At 46.7% G+C, this 15,131-nt stretch overlaps 1 protein-coding gene and 2 non-coding genes across 20 annotated transcripts in view; all 3 read right to left on the bottom strand.

The window, feature by feature from the left end:
• Positions 1-703: 703 nt before the first annotated feature.
• Pum1 (pumilio RNA binding family member 1) overlaps positions 704-15,131 on the bottom strand; it is a 130,318-nt gene continuing 115,890 nt past the window's right edge. For 12 of the 18 annotated variants that reach the window (XM_042695711.1, XM_042695713.1, XM_042695722.1 and 9 more), the window contains 6 exons: positions 13,285-13,419; positions 11,681-11,818; positions 9,936-10,061; positions 8,914-9,035; positions 6,293-6,485; positions 704-2,623 (listed from right to left, as the gene is read on the bottom strand). In XM_042695711.1, coding sequence (XP_042551645.1) covers positions 2,492-2,623; positions 6,293-6,485; positions 8,914-9,035; positions 9,936-10,061; positions 11,681-11,818; positions 13,285-13,419 — 846 coding nt within the window. In that variant the 3' untranslated portion in view covers positions 704-2,491. The remainder of the gene's footprint in view (positions 2,624-6,292; positions 6,486-8,913; positions 9,036-9,935; positions 10,062-11,680; positions 11,819-13,284; positions 13,420-15,131) is intronic. The other 6 variants (XM_042695715.1, XM_042695723.1, XM_042695727.1 and 3 more) reach the window with 1 other exon arrangement.
• Positions 4,687-4,771, bottom strand: LOC122121523. Its single transcript, XR_006149960.1, has one exon. It is a non-coding gene; the product is annotated as a small nucleolar RNA SNORD103/SNORD85 (small nucleolar RNA).
• Positions 12,444-12,528, bottom strand: LOC122121522. The gene has a single exon (XR_006149959.1). It is a non-coding gene; the product is annotated as a small nucleolar RNA SNORD103/SNORD85 (small nucleolar RNA).

The raw sequence follows: 15,131 nt of genomic DNA, 5'->3' as shown, positions 1-15,131 counted from the left end.
AGAAAAAAAGAAAAACCCCAGAGTCCCAAGTGTGAGCAGGCCAGGGGAAAGCAAGACCACCAGCACATTAGTGCCTGGCATAACAGTGGCTAACTTCTCCACTTTGCCAGAGCTCAAACACCTTACATGAGAAACAGGACACAGGCTTCTGAGACCAGACTACAGGCAAATGTCAGAACACAGACGACACAAATAGAAAAACCCAGAGAGGACGGGGCAGGCTTTTAGAGGAAGATGACTGTGCAGACCCAACCCACGGTGGAGCCTGAGCTTCGTGCAGACAGTCTTTATTTTGAAAGCCCTTGGATTTTAGAATTTTTTTTTTTTTTGGGGGGGGGGGGGGGGGGTCCGGTCGTGGGGCCTGAACTCTGGGCCTGGGTGCTGTCCCTCCGCTCTTCAGCTCAAGGCTAGCGCTCTACCACTTGAGCCACAGCGCCACTTCTGGCTTTTTTTCTTTTTGCTTATGTGGTGCTGAGGAATCGAACCCAGGGCCTCAGGCATGCAAGGCAAGTGCTCTACCACTGAGCCACCTTCTCAGCCCTTGAAAGCCCTTGGGCAGGCCAAAACCAACATCGTGTCCCATGAAGCGGAACAGCCATGGGCTTGACACTGCTGCCCTTTACTTATACTCTACCTGTCCATCCCCTCACCCAGTAAGCAGAAAGAGGCACAGGGAAAGGGGAGATTAAAATAAAGTGCAAACTCAGATTCCAAAGTTCTGTATTTTTCAAAATAAAGATCACACGTTGTTTAGAGACAATCTACACAAGAGTTACAAAAAATAGGTGCCCAGGCATAAGCATACACAGGTTTGTTAATTATACACATATGGTTACAAGTGTGCTTGCAAAAAAGTTCATTGGAAATATACACAAGGCTCTGGAAATGTACACCGCGTAGTGTTACAATTCTATATTCAAACGAGGAAAATTGACAGTATGTTACATTCACTTACAAGTAGACAAAATGCAAAATACAGTTCATCTTCTGTACAAAAAGAAAGGGCAGTTCACACTTTACAGGTAGGTGGGTGGAGGGCTCTGATTGTAGGAAGGCTGGGCAGGGCTCAACTTTTGCACGTCCTTTTGACTGTCACAAAATAAGCAAAACATTACTTTTGTAGGGTAAAAAAGAAACAAACAAACAAAAACAAAAACCCACTATAGTGTGAACTGAGTCATCCTGAATAATATTTAGAAAGGATCTTGCTACCGCCTCACTAGCCGACAAATAAAACCAAGCTAGGTTTATCTTCTTAAACATTAACTAGGCTGTATAAAGAACATTTATTCCTTCAAAAGAAAAAAAATTTACTTCTGGTTGAAATTACAATTTACAATATACAACACTATATGCTACGACCATAAAAGGTGAGAATATACACTGAGTGCACAGGGCTGGCTAACTCTCTGTTCTTACCAAAAAACGGGTTTATGTTGATTCAAACTTCTCCACATTTACATTACAGGTATACAAATGTACAATTGTACAATCAAAAGTATGTTCGACTACTAGGGTACATTATAGATACAGATTAGACATCAAAACAAGAAAATACTACAAATTTGTATATATGCAAAGTCTACACCAAGTATACACTATGTATTTATAGAAGCAAGACCAAAAGCAGAGTTGGATTTTTTTTCTCATGCTAAAAGAATCAGATTTTGCCTTTCCATGTTAACAGAAAAAAATCCAGTAGGCAGTAAACAATGCGCCCGGCCTGGCCCGGCCCGGCCCGGCCCGGCCCTGCCTCGGCCTCGGCGTCCCCGGGCCGGCTCCTCCCCAGTGGCCGGACTACCGCCGTCAGCCCAGCGCAGTCTCCAGCAGAGCAGTTGCTGGCAAGTTTCATCAACAATGTCATAAATGGAGGCTTTAGCAACTCTGAAACATTTTCATTATATATACATATATATGTATGTATGTATATATATATATATATATATATATATATACCGATTTTTTTTATAAAGTGTTAAATTGTTAAATGCCACTTTATGGCCATTTAACTAAAATTCAAACTTCCCAGGTTTTTTTTTTGTTTGTTTTTGTTTTTTACTAAAATGAGGAGATGGGGAAGAGCTATTTGCAAAACTTGCCCATGAGGCAAATGAGTTAAAAACCTTTTTTTAAAACTTTTTTTTTTTTTTGTTAAACCAACCACCCTGAAAGTTTCTTCACATGGAATATAGATACAACATTGAACAAAATATGTGGCCTCCCATGTACATTGGTCACCTATGTACAAGTATCCTATACACCAGTAAAACAGCAGGGTAATTAGTCAATTAAAAAAAATAATTAGTACATGTTATGTGTAATAAAATTAAATTTACAAAGGCTTTCCACCTGCGGAGTTGATTGGTTTCTGGGAGGGCACAACCCTGCAGCAACCACTGGCCCGAGACGCCGGCCTCAGGACCCTTGCGGCTGCTGGTTGGATCTGCCGGGGATCAGCGAGGTCAGCGGGCTCGGGAATGGGCTGCACTGCTCAGATAATACCATTCGGGGGACCACAGATGGGCCCCAAGTCCACACCATTCTTCATGTAGTACTTCTCCAGCTTGGCCAAGATGTGCTTGCCATAAGTGTACTTGCGTAGAGTGGCGATGTGGGGCCGGATCTGTGGAGCAAGGACAGACAAGCTGTCACCAGCCCAGGAGAGATGGGTGGGCCAGAGGAAGCTTTCACCAGTCAGCCAAGCCCCTGAGCTCTCTCTAGGGAGGGAAAGGAAAGGAGATGGGGGAGGGGAGTGAAGGAGAGGGGAGACAAGCCGCTACCCTGACCCCTCAGCTAAGCCCCAGTTCTACAGCTCTAGTTCCCAGTGGATCACAAAAAGCTACAAGTGACAAGAAAAACATGCTGTATCAGGAGCCACCCCTCCCTCTGCGGGTACTAGAGTTTGAACTCAGGGCCTTATGCTTGCTAGGCTGGCACTCTACTGCTTGAGCCACACCTTTATCCTGGCTTTTGGTCATTAGTTTAGCTAGGGTCTCATTGTTGTTGTTTGGTTGGTTTTTTTGGGGGGTGGACATGGGGCTTGAACTTAAGTCCAGGGAGCTGTCTCTGAACCTTTGCTCAAGGTTAGCACTCAAAGACAGCACTACTTCCAGTCTGTTGGTGGTTAATTGTAGATGAGAGTCTTACAGCAGGTTTTGAACCTCAATCCTCAGATCTCAGCCTCCAGAGTGGCTAGCATTACAGATGTAAGCCACGCGCACTCAGCTGCGGGTCTTAATTATTTTGTGTGTGCCGGTACAGGAGCTCGAAGTCAGGACCTGAGTACTGTCCCAGAGCTCTTTTGCTTAAAGCTAGCACTTTATCATTTGAGCCACAACTCCACTTCTGGTTTTCATGATTCATTGGAGATACGAGTTTCTCAGACTTTTCTTGCCTGGGTGGTTTTGAACTCCTAAGTAGCTGAGCTTACAGGTGTGAGCCAGGGTACCAGGCTAAGGGTTTCTTCATTGGCTGGCCTTGAACTGTGATCCTTCTTCAAACAGGACTGTCGGTATGAATCAGAGTGAGGCCAACAACAACAACCAAAAAAACCCAAAACCCTGCAGAAAGCAAGCTGCAGAGTGGTGGCCTCTTAGTCAAGGGAAGGCTGCAGAGCGGCGGTCCCTTAGTCAAGGGCCAACGGTTGGTAAGGGCGGCACAGGCGTCTGAACCCAGTCTGGCTTCTCACCATCGTCTGGCGACATGCTGTGTGGCACGTGTCCCTCTTGCTCTCACTGGCCTGGGCGCTGGCTGCCCTCCACCAGCACTCCTCCCACTCCCTGGATACACTCCTGTGCCCCCACGCAGTGCCAGCCGCCCCTCCTGTGGGCTCAGGGGATGTTCTGCATGCTCAGCCATCCGTCTTTCTACATGGACCATAGAGGATCATGGCTTATGAGCCTGATCCCCGCCACAACGCCAAACTTCCTTTGGGAGAGCAAAGGCTGGGTACACGGAAACCCTGCGGTGAGGACTTGGGGCTGGCGACCCTTTGTGTGTGGTGGCTCTCCTAGAAACGAGTGCACCACTCCTCACCTCCAGCCCGAGACTGGCTGGCTGGAGAGTGGAATCAGTTCTCCTGAACGCGCGCACGCACGCACGCACGCACGCACGCACACACTGCTGTCATCCTACGCTCTACTCTCCTAATGTTCTAAAGTGAAGAAACCAGGATTATGAAAACTCCCCCTTCCCTTTCCACTCCTAACTCTCCTGCTCCGTCCCAGGCCATCACCAGCCGCGAAGCACTATTTCATGGCATCTTCTCTCCTCTGGCCAGCAGTCTCCTCCACCAAGTTACCAGGCCTGCTCCCCACGGGCAATTAAAGAGACACAGGTGTGACGTCACCGTAGTCCTGCCATCTGCCCTCCTTCCCCTTCCCAGGGGAGGTTCGTGGGACCCCCCCCCCCCCCGCCCTTGCAGTCTCCGTACTCACATTCCTGCACACCCATCACTTCTTGCCCCCAGTGGTTGGGGGTGAGGGTGACCAACAGAACCCTGTTCAGGGAGTGCCTGCTACAGAGCACACACTCTTGCTGAACAAATGACAGACCTGTCTTGAACTCCCATTCTGCCCCGGCCTCAAAACTAACCCAAGGGACTCAGGATCCCCCAGCCTGCAACTGCCATCACCAGCCCACTGGCTGCAGGGTGGGTGGCTCTGCACCAGAGGTAGCAGGGTCTTGTCTGGCTCAGAACTCGAGTCCATAACAAAGGTTCTCATCACCCAACTTTGTTCTCAGTGAGGGCAAGTGAGTCATCACCGCCAGACAGTGGCGACCCTCCACCGAGGAGCCCAAAGGCCGGGGACTCAGGTCAGAAGCCCTCCCTCACACAGCTGCAGTGGGCCATTCTTGCCCATGAGGAGCCCTGGGGTCAGAGCCCTGTGGGGAACCTTCCAGGCAAAACCTCTAGGTGGTTCCTGTCAGCTCCCCATTCACAGCCGCTAACTAACTGATCAGACTCCTGCCCGCCCTCATCGAACTCCTCTTAGCCTTGTGCTCCACAAAGCCTTCCCTTGGAGACATGGGACAGGGCCTGTGTGCAGCAGCAGTGCTTTCCACTGCTTTTCCCTCCAGACTGTGGGGCTGTGTTGTCTCTGTGCCCCCAGGGTCTGACAGCAGACGCGTGTGAGGTGGATGTGACAACAGCCAGGCTGACTTGCTGGGAGTGTAGATGTATCTCTTAAAGCCCAATCAGAGAAACAGCTCATGAAACTGTCAACTGGCTGAATGCCAGTGGCTAACACCTATAACTCCAGTTCCTCAGGAGGCTGAGATCTAAGTATTCTGATTTGAAGCCAGCCTGAGCAGACAAATCCATGGGCTTCTTACCCAGCAAAACTGTAGGTGTGGTTCAAGCAGTAGAGCAAGTCTTGAGCAAAAAGACTAAGCAAGAGCACAAGGCCCTGAGTCCAAACTCCAGTACTACCCCTCCCCCCCCCCCACACACACTTAAAAAATTGTAAGCTGAGGGTCCAAACTGGAATACTGCAGTTTGAAGTCTGCTGAGGTAGAAAAGTCTGCAACTCCCATCTCCAAAACAACAACAACCCCCCCTATCCCCCAAAAAAGCTCTCTCTGCTCTTTTCTAGCTCTTTCCTTCTCTTTGCCAGCTCTCTTCTCTTTCCTAGCTTGCTCTTTCCCACCTCTTTCCCAGATGCTCTCTTTTCCAGCTCTTTTCTCTTTTCTAGCTCTTCCCCCACCGGATGGAGGACTAAGATGGCCTGGTGCCAGCCGGAACGATGAATAAACCTACCCCTTACCTGAATACCACATGTGTGGTGCTGTTCTTACTCAGCTACCTCTTTTTAAATAATAAAATTAAAAATAAAAACAAACAAACAAACCTGAGCTAGAGGCGCAGTGGTAGAGTGAGTTTTAGCCAAACAAACAAGTCAAACAAATGCAAAGTCCTGACTTCAAGCCCCAGTACAGCTGGAGGGATGGGGAATGGAGGGTTCTGGGCACAAGACACACATAGGCAAATGTGACAGCATAACCCTGATGCATACACCTGTAATCCAGCGCTTGGGAGGCCAGCTTGGGCTACACAGTTGCCTCAAAACAGCAACAAAACATAAAACCAAGACTGACCCTGTGAGTTGCTGATGGGGTTGGCAACACCTAAGTGAGAGGTTTGTGACCCAAAAGGACCCAGGATGGGAGGTAGTCCAGTGACTACCGGACTACTGTTCAAAAAGCAGGGCTGTGTCTACCATCCTTTGTAGTCTAGAAGCAAACCCAGCCTGGCCCACCTTCTCTGACTGAAATTCTGCCCAGCCCAGCCTACCTTATGCATGACGATCTTCCGCTGACCAGGCTCTGCCACATCGATCATCTTCTGGACCACATAGTTGGCGTACTGGTCCTTCATCATGGTGTATAAGGCACTGTGGGGACCGTCGTTCATGGTGCACACCTCATCGATGAGCACAGCGCGCTCCGTGCGTGACGCGTGCGTAACACACTTCTCCACAACATTGCTGGAATGACACAGAGTGGGGACAACTCTCAGCCCCTGCCCCACCCTCAGGAGCACTCAGCACTCAGTGAGGGACCCCTTCGTCCCTGGTCTGAGCCTTCGGTGGTGCCCACCGGTAATTGCAGTCAGAGGTCAGGGCTCCCTGGGGAGGCGACTGGCCACAGCAGCGAGTTAGCTATTACTATGCCTTTCTTCCTGTGAGCTCATGAAGCAGGAACAAGGCTCCCTGCTGCCATGCAGAGCCAATGTGGAGCATGAGTTCCTAGGCTGGAATGTTTTGTCAGACCACTGCATGCTGCGTCTGGAGAGGGTAAGCACAGGAAGGACCGTAATGTCTGTCAGCACTGCTAACCACTCCACAAACATCTCCTCTTCAGAAGGAAATCACAGTTTTACTAGAATCCATGCAGGACTCGAGAGGCTGATTAAGTTCTAGGTAGCCACAGTAATGGCTACTTACTTACTAAGAGTGATCACTCACTGCTGTTTGATTTGCATTTTGGCTTTGTTGTGTCAAGGAACACCTCACAGTCTCTGCATATGGGCTGTTGGCCGCAAGCCTACTGCCTGGAAGAGATGGGGTGAGAGGCACAGAGGCTCTGGGTCCTCAAGGAGAAAAGGAGCTTTAAGACAGGTGTCGGTGGCTCACGCTTATGATCCTAGTTACTCATGAGGCCGAGATCTGAGAATTGAGATTTACAGCTAGCATGAGCAGAAAAGACCACAAGACTCTTATCTCCAGTTAACCATCAGAAAACCAGAAGTGGCACTGTGGCTCAAAGTGGTGGAGCACTAGCCTTGAGCAAAAAGAGCTTAGTGGACAGTGCCCAGGTCCTGCGTTCAAGCCTCATAACTGACAAAAAAAAAGGAAAGGAAAGGAAAGGAAAGGAATGAAAAAAAGGAAAGGAGCATCAGGGGCTAGGAAGGTGGCTCAGTGGTAGAGTGCTTGCCTAGCATGCATGAGGCCCTGGGTTTAGGTTCGATTCCTTAGCCCCACAGAAGCAGAAAAAGCCGGAAATGGCGCTATGGCTCAAGTGGTAGAGTGGTAGTCTTGAGCTGAAGAGCTGAGGGACAGTGCCCAGGCCCAGAGTTCAAGCCCCAGGACCAGCAAAAAAAAAAAAAAAAAAGGCATTTCAGAGTACATGTCTAGCTAAAACAAGATGGCAAGATAGCTATTCAGCCATGTTTTCAAAATTTCTAATTATTCTAAAGCAGCTCCCCTCCAGGGCAACATACTGTACCAGTGAGTGGCTCTGTTACACATTCCTCCTTATATACTACATCACCACATCTGGGCGCTTCTACTTTCTCTATTTTGTATGCTGCTATCCGATAAGCGTTCACAAATTAAAAGTGAACATTAAGGGGCTGGGAAGGTAGCTCAGTGGTAGAGTGCTAGCCTTGCATTCATGAGGCCGTGGGTTCAATTCCTCAGCACCACATAAGCAGAAAAAGTTGGAAGTGGTGCTGTGGCTCAAGTGGTAGAGCAGTAGCCTTGAGCTGAAGAGATGAGGGACAGCGCCCAGGCCCAGAGTTCAGGCCCCACGATCCCCCCCACACCCCTCAGAAAGCAAGTGAACATGAAGTTAGCTGCCTCTTGCTTGTAATACTAGCTACTCAGGCAGAGATGGAGAAGATTGAGGTCTGAGGCTAAGCCCAGGCTAAAAAGCTTACAAAAAAGCTTATAAGGCCCTCATCTCAACCAATAAAAAAAGCTGAGTGTCATCCCAGCTATGCAGGGAGCATAAATATATAGGAGGACTGTGGTCCAGATCCAGGCAAAACGCAGGACCCTATATGAAAAATAACAAAAGCAGAAGAGGCTAGAGAGATGTGATTTAAGTGGTAAAGTACCTGCTTAGCAGGCTCAAGGCCCTGAGTTCAAACTCCAATACTGCTCTCCCCAAGGTGTGTGTGTATATGCATACAGTCCTACTACCTTGCAATCTATTCAAAAGACCAAGAATGAAAATATCCTGAAACCAGAAAATACTCTGCTGTAGGGCAACAGGACAAACAATGGACTTAGAACAGCCACCCCAGTATCCCTGGAAAAGCCTCTGCCCTCACAGGATAGTCACCTAGCATGCCCGTGACAAGCTGGAAGTCACTAGCGGTGAGCCTGGGAAGACACTAGGCCTACATGAAGTAATGAATATCTTATAATTCCAAACAATAATCAAGTTATTTCAACATGCAGTGGACTGACACGTACTACAAAACTCTAAGGAAATGAGACATCCACCGAAGGATTTCTGAGGACTCATACTTTGTAGAACTATTTTGACTTTTAAAGCTATGTATACTATGAAAATAATAACAAAAAACTAAGAAGAAAGCAGAACAAACATTCATCCCCTCTTTATATAGCCCAAACAGTACTTCATCCTCTCTCCTGGAAAGCAGTCCACCTAACTCAAAGCACATACCTTGCAAATTTGTGCTGACTCAATACAAGCACATTGCCTCGGATCTCTGCTACAATTTTGCTTTTATCTTCAGGGCGACCATGCTCCAGTACATGTTGGATGACATAATTTCCATACTGATCCTGTTTGAGGAGCAGAAATCAGGGTGTAAATGTATGTAAATACCAGGTGTGTTACCTATGTCCTTCTTTTTTTGCCAGTCCTGGGGCTTGAACTCAGGTTCTGGTCACTGTCCCCAAGCACCTTTTGCTTGGAGCTAGCACTCTACCAACCTGAGCTTCAGTGTCACTTCCAACTTTTACTGTTTATGTGGTACTGAGGATCGGACTCAGGGCTTCCTGCATGCTAGGTAAGCTCTCTACCATTGTGACACATCTCCAGCCCTGTCCTTATTTCTAATTAACACCTATATTTCTTGAAGCACCATGACAGCTTATTGGATACCAATGAGCATTCAAGACTTAGTTTAATGAATAGGTAATAACTATTTTCCCTATTTTTATGAAACAGGAACACACTGTTATTAGATAATGGAATAGTTCTCTCTATGGATTTATGCCCCCAAGTTCTTGATGAGTTCTTTGTAAATAACTATAACAAAAATCATTTTGGAGGGGAGGAGGAGAGAGTTCTATCTCTGGGGAAAACTGTGAAGATTTATGTTTAACAACATAGGCACATCTAATTATTTGATCAGTAGCACAAGCACAGAAAGGAGAAATCGACTAATACACATAGTTCATTCAACAATGAGGACACACGTGGGATTACAGTGCTTTTCAAGTGACTGTGTGTGTGGAGGCGGTGCTGAAGCCAGCCTCCTGACTCCAGGACTGGGGCCCTATTCACTGCAAATATTCATGACACACAGACCAGGCTGCTATGCAAACATGCCCAAAGATTCAGTGGGCATCTAAGACACAATAACATCTTCCAGAGCAGATACCTATGCTGACAAAACACACAAGCCGGGCCTACAGGAGCCCACCGGTGCTGCGGCTCCTCTATGGCAGCTCCACTACCTGCACAAGCTGCTCTGTGTGCTGGTGAAGCTCCTCTAAGATAGGAAGGGTCTGGTCAGGGAGACAGTGCTCCAGGATTCTCTGAATTACACGGCAGCCATAAGGATGTGTGGACAAAGCAAATACCTGCAGGAGACAAATACAAAGAAGAAAACCCAAATGACACCCACTATTTTCAATATTGTGATAACTTTTATAAATACTAACCCATTGATCTTCACAAATGAATTCAGTTCTCTTGGAATAAGAGGTATGTAACTACTGTGTGTTAATAGACCCACTTCATTATTTATATATAGGAATTTCCAAAAGCCAGGAAGTAGCAAATAATTAGTGACCACCATGAAAAACATACTTAGCGAAGGATAGAGAATGTCAATCAATGGATCTTCCCATCAATAGGGCTAAAGACAGAAAAAGGAACAAGGTAGAGTGACTCATGCCTATAATCCTAGCTACTTGGGAGGTGGAGATGCCGAAGACTGCAGTGAGGCCAACCTGAGCAAACAGTCCTGAGATCCCGTCTCAACCAAGAGCTGGTGTGGTGGGAGGCACCAGCCATCTCAGCAACACAGGAGCTATCCAGAAGAGGCTCCATTCAGAAAATAATGGAAGCTAAGGGCTGATGGCTCAGCTCAAGTGCCTGCCTGGCAAGCTGAAAGGCCATGAGTTCAAACCTCAGTAACAGTACGTTGAACTCCCACTTCCTTTATTGGGAGTTTTCTAATTCTCTCTACTTGAATCCTGTAATACTGGAATAAATACTTTTTCTGTTCTGCATAGCTAGAAGGCATTAAATCTCAAATTTGTAATCTAGAATGACAATGCCGGATGTGGTGACACATTCTTTACTCCAACTGTTCTGGAGGTCCAGGTAGGAGAACTGCCAGTTTGCAACCACCTTGGGATACACAGTGAGACCCTGCTTCAAAAACCAACTTTTCGGACCCTCTTTATGTCACCTTTACAATAATACAAAAAACCTGCCAGCTGCCAGTGGCTCACACCCGTCTACAATCCTAGCTACTCAGAAGGCTGAGGTCTAAGGGTCATGGTTCAAAGCCAGCCCAGTCATGAAAGCCCAAGAGACTCTTATCTACAATTAACCACCAAAAAAGCTGTAAGTAGAATTGTGGCTCACGTGGTAGAGTGTTAGCCTTCAGCACAAAAGCTCAGGGACAGGGCTCAGGCTCCAAGTTCAAGCTCCAGGACTGGCATGTACGTGTGTTCGTACATACCCAATCTCCTCCCATTTCCTGGTATAGTTTTTCACTTTTTAGTGTGTATTTTGAAGATCCTATCCTAATATCAGACAGTGGTGCTAAAAACACACTTTCCACATACAAATGAGGAGGAGGAATTAGGAGTTATTTCTGGCAGTTTCATACTTAATTCAATTCAAACCAATGTACATCAATTCTCTCCAAACAATTTTACACAAAGACTACCTTGTGATTTTAAATATATCTTCACACATGATCTGCAAATTACTGAAAATGACCTGATTTAAGAAGCAATAAAAACTAATAACTAACCAAGGAAAAATGATGCTTCACACATGAGACTGCATCTGAGCCTGATTCCCACACAAGCAGATGAATGCACGAGCGGAGGCTGGCACGGAGCAGGTCCGTGGCACTTGTCCATAAAGACCTGGGAGCCTGGGAAGCACGTGGCACATATGGCACTGCTCCCAGGGGGGATGCCTACCACTATTTTCCTTACTTTGTTCCTATGTCACTTACCTGTCCCTTAAATGCATCAATGATAAACTGCAAGGACTGGGGCTGCACACATTCAATGCACTTCTGGACCACATGGTTGCCATTCTGATCTTTCACACACTTGAGGACATGGCCATCTAGTTCCCGAACCATCTCGTTCTATTGGAGACAAGGAAAGGAAATACCGCCATAATCACAGACAGCAAACACTGTGATAGCCCACACTCTCCTAGCTAAGCATCAAAGCGAAAGCACATCTGTGGCAATACCACAGCAGGGAAACACCTGAGAGCTGAAGGTCTTCCGTGTGTTAACAAAATAGTAAAATTTACTACACAGTAACTAATACCCAAAAAAGATGTCTACCTTGGAAACTTTCACAGAGGTTTAAAAAACATAGGCGGGGGTAACAATGCTCAATAGGACATGTACTCATTACTCACTCATATAACTGTAACCCCTCTGTACAGTATCTTTACAATAAAAAATATATATTAAAAACAAAAACATAGGCATCAACCAGACATAGAGACATACCATCTGCTGCTTATGTTTACAGAGGGCACTCTCCTTCCAAAGGTATATCTCTAGCAGTGAATCCCTGAAATGAATGAACAAATGCCTATTCTGCTGTACCCTAAACCCTGCCCCGGCCTCCAGGGCATCTCCACCGCCTGTCTGTGGAACTAACCCAAGGGGCTCAGGATCCCCCAGCCTGCAACTGCCATCACCAGCCCACTGGCTGCAGGGTGGGTGGCTCTGCACCAGAGGTAGCAGGGTCTTGTCTGGCTCAGAACTCGAGTCCATAACAAAGGTTCTCATCACCCAACTTTGTTCTCAGTGAGGGCAAGTGAGTCATCACCGCCAGACAGTGGCGACCCTCCACCGAGGAGCCCAAAGGCCGGGGACTCAGGTCAGAAGCCCTCCCTCACACAGCTGCAGTGGGCCATTCTTGCCCATGAGGAGCCCTGGGTCAGAGCCCTGTGGGGAACCTTCCAGGCAAAACCTCTAGGTGGTTCCTGTCAGCTCCCCATTCACAGCCGCTAACTAACTGATCAGACTCCTGCCCGCCCTCATCGAACTCCTCTTAGCCTTGTGCTCCACAAAGCCTTCCCTTGGAGACATGGGCAGGGCCTGTGTGCAGCAGCAGTGCTTTCCACTGCTTTTCCCTCCAGACTGTGGGGCTGTGTTGTCTCTGTGCCTCCGGTGTTTGACAGCAGACGTGTGTGAGGTGGATGCTGTTCAGTGAATGAGTGTTCAGTGACTGCAGGAACAAAATGGTAAAAATAACAGAAATAAAAATGGAATAGATAGCTTCTGGTTTGCCGAAATTCTCAGTATAGGTTGAAGAAAATGACAAGCTAACATTTTAATTGCTTTGACTATCAGGAAATACAAAGACTCACTTATAGAACCAAAAGGTAAGCTCTAGTCAATGAGAAGAGTGTGGAAACGACTGGTTTTAACCTAAGACACGACCCACTAAACACGTACAAAACCAATTGTGCAATCATGCTTGCCATGCACACACGTCACACTGTACAGACTGACGGGTCCACAGGCTTCACTGCACGTACCACGGAAAGACATCGAACACCAAGAGAAAAGTGAAAGGGGAAACTTACAATTACCTGCTGGTCTGAGGGGATAAATTCAAGAGCTTTCTGGATAACTCGGCAGCCATACATCTGCAGTGCCAGTGATAGGACATGGCCTCGAATCCGTTCTGCCAAAGCCAGCTTCTGTTCATGGCTGCCAAACTAGATATAATGTGTGGGTGAACACCATTACTTAGGTAGAAGGGAAGAAATCAGAGAGAGCAAAGTATTCATTATTCTGCATCAACAGTTGGCATACTCTCTTTTAGCCCTGTTACCTATGATTAACTAAGGAACCGTTGTTACTTTCCAGCTCTGACTGAGGAACCCTTTTCAATCTTAAAAAAAAAAAAAAACAAAAACAGCCACCCAGATAGCCAACACTGCCAGATTTTGCTAAACAAAGCCACTAGTTTATAATGGGTCTATACTCTTATTAACCAGGAGAATACATGTAAACTAAAATGAGTAATGTGTGAGAAACCCTTTGAGCTCACAAAGCAGATTTTGCAACAAATTCATAGCCACTGGAGTATCTGAGTCCCATGGGTTGAAAAGCTCCTTTTTATTCTTTTGGGTTCAGGTTTGAGATTTGAACTTGGGACCTCAGTGCTGTCCCTCAGTTGTTTTTTGTTTGTTTGTTTTTGGGGTCCGGTCGTGGGGTCTGAACTCTTGGCCTGGGCACTGTCCCTCAGCTCTTCAGCTCAAGGCTAATGCGCTACCACGTGAGCCATAGCACCACTTCCGACTTTTTTTTTCTTCTGTTTATGTGGTGCTGAGGAATGCGAACCCAGGGCCTCATGCATGCAAAGCAAGCGCTCTACCACTGAGCCACCTTCTCAGCACCCCGTCCCTCAGTTTTTTATACTTAAGGTTCTATCAGGTGAGTTACAGCTCCACTTCTGGCTTTTTAGTGGTTAATTGGAGTTCCCTGCCCAGGAAGGCTTAGAATTATGATCCTCAGATCTCAGCTTCCTGAGTAGCTAGGATTACAGGTGTGAACTATTGGCACCTAGTTTGGCAAACTCTTTTCTGTGGATGAAAGTTATCAAGTTCAAGGGAAGCACATATGGTCACTGTGTTATGAATTAGTGCTTTATATTCTCCAAGAATGATTTTTAAGAATTTAACAGAATTTGGATGGCAAAGTTAGTAAAATCAGAGAAAGCATATACAATGTTATAGAGAATGCTTTTTCATTCTTGGCTTTTTGTTTTCATTGGAGGCAGTGTTACTCTGAAATTAGAGAAGAATTTATGAATTATCAGCCTGTCCATTCCCAACTTGTCCATTAAGGGAAGGCACTCAGGTGGAGGGTTGCTCTCTAGTTTGCTCCAAACCCCAGCTTTATACCACTGTCAACCCAAGCTGCTCCAGCAGAAGCTGTTTTCATTTCTGTGCCAAAATGATAATACAGAGATGTCCTAAAGTCTAAAAGGGTTACATTTGAGATTGGATTTTTAGACTCTGGGTGAAGAATTTATTTTCATAAAAATGTTGAGAAGAGGGGCTGGGAAGGTGGCTCAGTGGTAGAGTGCTTGCCTTGCATGCATCGGCCCTGGGTTCGATTCCTCAGCACCACATAAGCAAAAAGAAAAAAGCTGGAAATGGCACTGTGGCTCAAGTGGTAGAGTGCTAGCCTTGAGCTGAAGAGCTGAGGGACAGCGCCCAGGCCCAGAGTTCAGGCCCCATGACTGGACCCCCCCCCCCCCCAAATGTTGAGAAGATAAAGCCTGTTAGCCAATTTTCATCTTTATACAAATGAAACAAAATATGATGTGAAAAGTTCTCAGATTTCTTCATTGGCAGTTAATTCTGAGTCCCCAACTTTGCTCTCCACACCAGATTCTTCATCTCAGTACTCTGGGCCATTG

Source organism: Dipodomys spectabilis, unplaced genomic scaffold, assembly GCF_019054845.1.
Source record: "Dipodomys spectabilis isolate Male_0828 unplaced genomic scaffold, ASM1905484v1 ptg000188l, whole genome shotgun sequence".
NCBI lineage: Eukaryota > Metazoa > Chordata > Mammalia > Rodentia > Heteromyidae > Dipodomys > Dipodomys spectabilis.
Note: the sequence above shows the minus strand (reverse complement) of the source record. Positions and strands in the feature narration are given on the sequence as shown.